At 45.8% G+C, this 6,000-nt stretch overlaps 1 protein-coding gene across 1 annotated transcript; it reads right to left on the bottom strand.

The window, feature by feature from the left end:
* Positions 1–467: 467 nt before the first annotated feature.
* Positions 468–4,358, bottom strand: LACBIDRAFT_328942 (uncharacterized protein; the record flags this gene model as incomplete). Its single annotated transcript, XM_001883099.1, has 12 exons — positions 468–584; positions 652–785; positions 846–1,102; positions 1,187–1,198; positions 1,671–1,684; positions 1,781–1,865; positions 1,967–2,035; positions 2,270–2,298; positions 2,319–2,328; positions 2,802–2,865; positions 2,919–4,262; positions 4,316–4,358. 12 exons carry the CDS (start codon positions 4,356–4,358, stop codon positions 468–470), a joined length of 2,178 nt encoding a protein of 725 aa, XP_001883134.1.
* Between the last annotated feature and the right edge of the window lie 1,642 nt (positions 4,359–6,000).

The raw sequence follows: 6,000 nt of genomic DNA on the forward strand, positions 1-6,000 counted from the left end.
CTTGCGTGGTAAGGACTTTAACACTAGAGATGACCTCAGATGAGTGGATTGAAGTGGTTCAATATATCTCCAAGTAGAGTCCAATGTTCATTCAAGGTCCCACAACTATAGGTCAGGTAGAAAGCATCTGGTGGTCATAAACATGGGCTCAAGCAGCAGCAGCTGTCGAGCTATCCATATTCCCGTTAGCACGGACTTCTATACATATTGCGGCAACGACTCAGCAGGCTTCACAATGAAATACCCCCTCATTCCCACCACCTTTTCTCCCTACCTACCAACCCCAAAGCCCGCTTTATTAAACGGCTTCTCAGCCTTACCCCCGGCCACATATTCGACACATACGAGGGCGGCGCACAGAAGCCATATTCAAAATGGGGTGAATATCAACGCCCCTTGCGTGTGTCGGCAGCGCACTCTTTGTGTGCTCCCTCCAGAATGTCACAGACCGTTTAGACTTGGTGCCTTCAAGTTTTTGAAATATAAGGCCCATAAGGACATTCAAGCACCCAATAGAGAAGCGGAAAAAGGGCAGAAACGAGGGTGAATGTGTCCGCGTGATGCAGAGGATCACAGCTCTCATCCTGTGTACAAAAGAAATGAATGTGAGCTTGTTTGCCAATAAAGGAGGAGAGGGGGGGGGAAACATACAGTATTTGGACGGCAGTCAGCACACTGAGACCAAAGTTCTTTCCAAGAACAGCAGAAGAAATTCACTGTGTCTTTGATGATGAAGAGACGACTAAGGAGTGCCCAAAAAGCGGCCCCCAGGTTGGCTGCTTCCCCTGCAAGACATCAATTATACAAACAAAGAGCATTACAAAACAATTACAAAAGAAACACACAAAATGTGATCAGAGTTCTTTGTGATTCGCATTGTGGCAGAGGGAAGAATGGTCGCTTCGAGTAAGCTCCCAATTTAGTGCGAGGATTACCGTTGGCGGCTGGGCTCAGGTCTATGTTTGGTATCAGAATGATGGCTTGTGGAAGCTTGTGGATGGTTCGCTCATTGATGGGGTCCCAGCTGCCTTCTTCAACGTGACCTGGCCTCAAATGTCGACCGGTTACCTTGTGCCACGAAACCCAAAATAACCGAACCGGACTGCTACTAACCGATATAATCGGTTAGTAACGGTTAGCGGTCGGTTACATGACTGGTCCTAACCGGTTATTTCTCTGTACTAACATAATTACAAACCTATATTATATTTCTAATACAAGCATTATGCTGCATGCACCAGCGAGGCGTGTGTAGGTGAAACACCGCCTCGCACGATTTTCATAAACAACCTCGCAGGTCGAGTACACCCGACCTGCGAGCGTTTCTCATGGATCGCCATTGTTGTATCAATGTCACATTATCACACATGTGACGACAGGAAAATAGTCACTTAAATTTCAATTCACCGTAAATATGTCAATTCTCCACTAAAAAATATGATTTTTGGATCGTTAGAAAGCGTTTAAACAGGGGAATATTTGTGTGTAACGTTAGGACACAAAGACCGGTTATAACCGGTCCTAACCGGTTTTTGTTTGGTCTTGAATATTTTGGGATGACACCTAACCACTAACCGGACCGCGGTTACGGTTAGGATCGGTTAGGTAATGTTTGCGGTCCTGATCGGTTACGGTTCGGTCCAGTCTCGGTTATTTTCCGGTTAACTAACCTAACTTCCAAACACTACACAAGATATCGTATGTTTTTCAGACATTACGTAAGACATATGAGGCCAGGTCACGTCGAAGATGGCAGCTGGGACCCCATCAATGAGCGAACCATCCACAAGCCATCATTCTGATACCAAACATAGATCTGAGCCCAGCCGCCAACGGTAGACTGGTGTACCAATTCTGGAACAATTCTCAGTACCGACAAAATGCCACCATAATTTGACCATAATTGAACTAATTACCATCTAACCACAATGTAACTTTGCGTCAGATGCAAATAATTTCTACTCACCCATCAATAACTTCAAGGTAATCTGAGGCAAGAGTTAGGAACCGTATCAAGATGGGGTAATATGAAGTACTAATGTGCTCAGAGCTCTAATTCACGGAAATTTGAGGTGATTTCACCAAATATTTCGATTCTTAGGGCAAATGTGGAGTTGGGGTTTTCCCTGATGCCCTCGTTCTCATAATATCAGCTTCAATCTTTGAGCCACATCAAAGCCGCATACACGTTAGTTGTTTCTTTCAACTGTCCCGGACAGATCTTCATAGCACCCTCTACTAGTGTAAATATGCCTTACGATACACTCACTATAATACAGTCGCATAAAACCCGAACAACTTGACTTTACAGAACTTACAGAAGATATACTAAGAACTAGTGAGTAGTAAATTTAAATGCCACATAAAAAGCAAAGATCAGCCATGACCAGGTTTGCCTCAAGTCGCCACGACCTTATCAATCTGGCAAGGGTGGGTCAATGAAGACATTGATGAAGCCTACATATACGACTGCAGTGCCGCCCGCCAAACATATGCCACCAATCCATGCAGTTTTTATACTCGTAATGTCACCAGGTACAAGTGCAATGACATTGTACGCATGGTCACGCAAATAAAAGACGCTGCTATTACAATAACAATTGTCAAAGAAGCTGCCGAACTGGAAGAGGCACGAGACGACTACCCAGAGCGAGTTGAAGGCGGCAATGAGCTTTCCGACGCAGCGGAATATAATTGAGGTCCTTCGAGCTGCTCTTGCGGGCCAATGACGGATGCCCTGGCCTTCAAAGTTGTATTGGGTCGTCGAGGCATAGTGCGTTAGGATGCTTGAAGTGACTAACAGCATCCAAACAATCGTGGAGAGGACAGCATAAAGGAGGTAAGATGCTGATCGGCAGCCGAGTCCTGTGAAAGTGATCAGCAAACAGGATAAAGTAGATAAAGCGTGAAATTTTCACCCAGTGTAGGTATAAACCAGATTTGAAGGAAGGCAGCTCCAGTCGTGCCCCATTGTAACATCAATGCGAGGGCGGATGCAATAAACATTCTGGATACGACTTTTGGCCCCCACCGACTACGAGGTCTCTTGACAAGTTGCCACGGAATGGAGTCGGCAGGTTGCAACTTCAGAGTGGAGTTGGCAGGTTCAAACGGAATGCAGTAGTTTTCGACTTGAGTCCTGGTGCCCACACGATTGCGCTCATTAGGTTTCTGACCAGTCTCTACTGCAACCCATTCAATAGAGGGGTCGACCGAGTCATGATTGCGAAAATGATCGGACGCCGCCTCGAAAGCTTCGGACACGTCTTCTACTGCCTGCACCCACGGAAGGAATCGCGCATAGTTGAATACTGGCGCAGTACACTTCTCATCCCGACGGAGCTCATCCACCTCTGTTAAGGTAAGCTCGATAGCTCGTGCTTCGGTTTGAGCTTCTCTCACGAGAACAACACGCCCATCAACCGTGGCAACGTGGGCCAGCCTGTTCGCGCGCTGTACAGCACTGCTCAAACGTGCCGAGTCACATTTGGGAGAGATCTGTAGCCACCCAATGACAATAGGGAGAAGCCACAACCAAAGTGATCCTATTCCTTGGCCGTTGGAATTGGAGTTGCTGATACCCACTGTGAAAGAATCAATGATGGTAAAGATGTAGGCGATGACCACCCATGCGATGGAGGTGGCTGCAGATATAGACCAGGTGTGGGTATAATCAATCCACTCGCTAAGTTCGGTCCACCACTCGTCGTTTTGGGGAAGAATAACGAGGGATGCAAGAAGCCCACCGTCCTTCTCTACTCTGATGGGCGATTGCTGAAGGCTGCTGAGGATGCGAATTACATTTCGGACATTGGGATAGGTGTATTGTGTAAACCGTCTGGCGACCCAACGACTGTTTAAGACAGTTAGGGTAAGCGAATATGCAGCCAAAGTTGGCGATCCAACCGTTAGGAGCACAGAATCCAAGTTGTCTAAATTATCCTTGGTGCCAAACGGGAGCTGGGAAACCAGCGCTAGCCACGGGAGCAACCACGAGCTGAATTGTTGCGAGAATATGGACCATTGAAATGGTTCTTGACCGCCACCACAAGCTTGGACGCACAGGCTGTACGTGATGCCCGTGGCATCAGAGACGTTTACAGGGTATCCATGATTGTCTGTGCCCCCAACATCCACACCCACTCCAAAAGTGCCGTTTTGTACTTTGGCTAGACAAATATTAAAGTTCGTCCAGGCGAAAGTGGCCATTGGAAAGGCGAGGGTGATGCCGGCAACGAATCCGACAAACTTGTGAGGAGATTCTACGTTGCCTCTCGTTAGCATGTAATCTCCAAGTTCCAAAAAAGCTACTCACTCATCGATGGAAACCTGACGGGCGCGGTGTGTTTAAAGGGCATTTGATTGCGAGGCTACATTTCTATTTATCAAACGAAAGAGGCGCCTCGAAAGGTGTTGAAGAACGAAAGTTCAACAGGAATGAGAAAGGGGGCGATGAATATGGATAAAGTTTTGGTGAACGAGCAGACATCGTGTGAGTACGCGCTGTGTAATTGCTGAAAGCAGTTGTATGCGCGCGTCATGTCAACGTGCCGTGAGAGCACGCGTTGTTCTGAATATATGCGTCGCGTTTGTTACTTGTACACCGCCATTTGGCCGAAACGTTTGCACCCCGTGAAGTTCACACGACGTTGATGTATTTTAGGGAGATTGCGTCAACGTGGGCGTGATGTTGTAGCCAGTTTCCTAACTAGATTTGGACACCGTGTCAACAGTTGCCGTGGCTAAAACATGCAATCAGGTAAGCTTCCCGTGAAAGTTTCCAACTGTTTGGAATGTAGGTATGGATAAGTGCTCTATGAAAATTTCCAGCTGACTGGAATGTAGGGGACAATGTTGGATTTGTCTTGTTCAACTGATTGCCACACACCGTCCAAGGGGATTTTCACCACAGGTAATCTGAGAAGGCGCTCATGAATCCTTGCACCTCAACAAGTGACAGCCAATCATGTGTCATTCATCATGTCCAAATCACTGTTATGCACTGTGTACTTGGGCCGTTAAGCACATGTAGGTAAATTGACTGTACACAATTTCGGGCAGCTTAGGTACTTGCAGAATGGAACCCTCTACAAAATGATCTAAAAACAGTCCTCTGCGAATTAGTAGTGCTAGTGCACTCCAAAGCATGTAGATCAGTCCGAATTCAATGATATTGAAACATTATATAATATTTCTTCAAGCTTATCTAATCTCCACCAAGTGTCAATGTCACAAAGCTCATCTTGAAGGTGGAGAAATGGAAGCTGGCACAACCAAAGAAATACAGTCACTAAACATCACTTACAAGTTACTGGCAAGTTGTTTAGAAACTTGTTCTTGATACCAATTATGTAAAACACCACATGCCCAATTGCAAAACTCGGATAAGCCAGACTTGCCAACAGACTTAGATCTGCCAACATTAAAATATGTTCTATACAATAAAAATTACAAGTCACTCACCTATATTCCAGTATCATCTACATTGCATTTGGTAGGAAATAGATTCACAAAACTGGGTTTGCGAGGCATCTTGGACAAAGTGATGAAAATGATGATGTCATCTTACCATATATGGACACGTGCCTGATTACGTAGGTAGGTAGGTCAAGCCAGTAAGGGCTTAAAAAAAAAATCGACCCCAGGTCTATTTTTTTAATCCTAGGACCCCCTTGGGTAACAACATGTTGTCCATCTTATTGAAGTTGTGGGCATGTGCTGTTTGATACAATTGTTGAGCACATGTAGGTAGATTGACTGTATGCAATTTCGGGCAGCTTAGGTACTTGCAGGTTCTAACATACCACCCGTCTTATTCAGTTCATCACGGAGGCCTGTTATCCCAATGTTATCCAGTAAGCTGCTCATGAAATTTGACAGTTAAGTCAGTAAGGCTGCTCCACCTTGACCAGGCATTGGTAACAATGTGTTGTCCATCTTATTGAAGTTGTGGCTATGTGCCGTTTATACCAGTACTTTACAGTGCCCCACCTATTCCTG

Source organism: Laccaria bicolor, genomic scaffold (genome assembly GCF_000143565.1).
Source record: "Laccaria bicolor S238N-H82 LACBIscaffold_19 genomic scaffold, whole genome shotgun sequence".
Lineage (NCBI taxonomy): Eukaryota > Fungi > Basidiomycota > Agaricomycetes > Agaricales > Hydnangiaceae > Laccaria > Laccaria bicolor.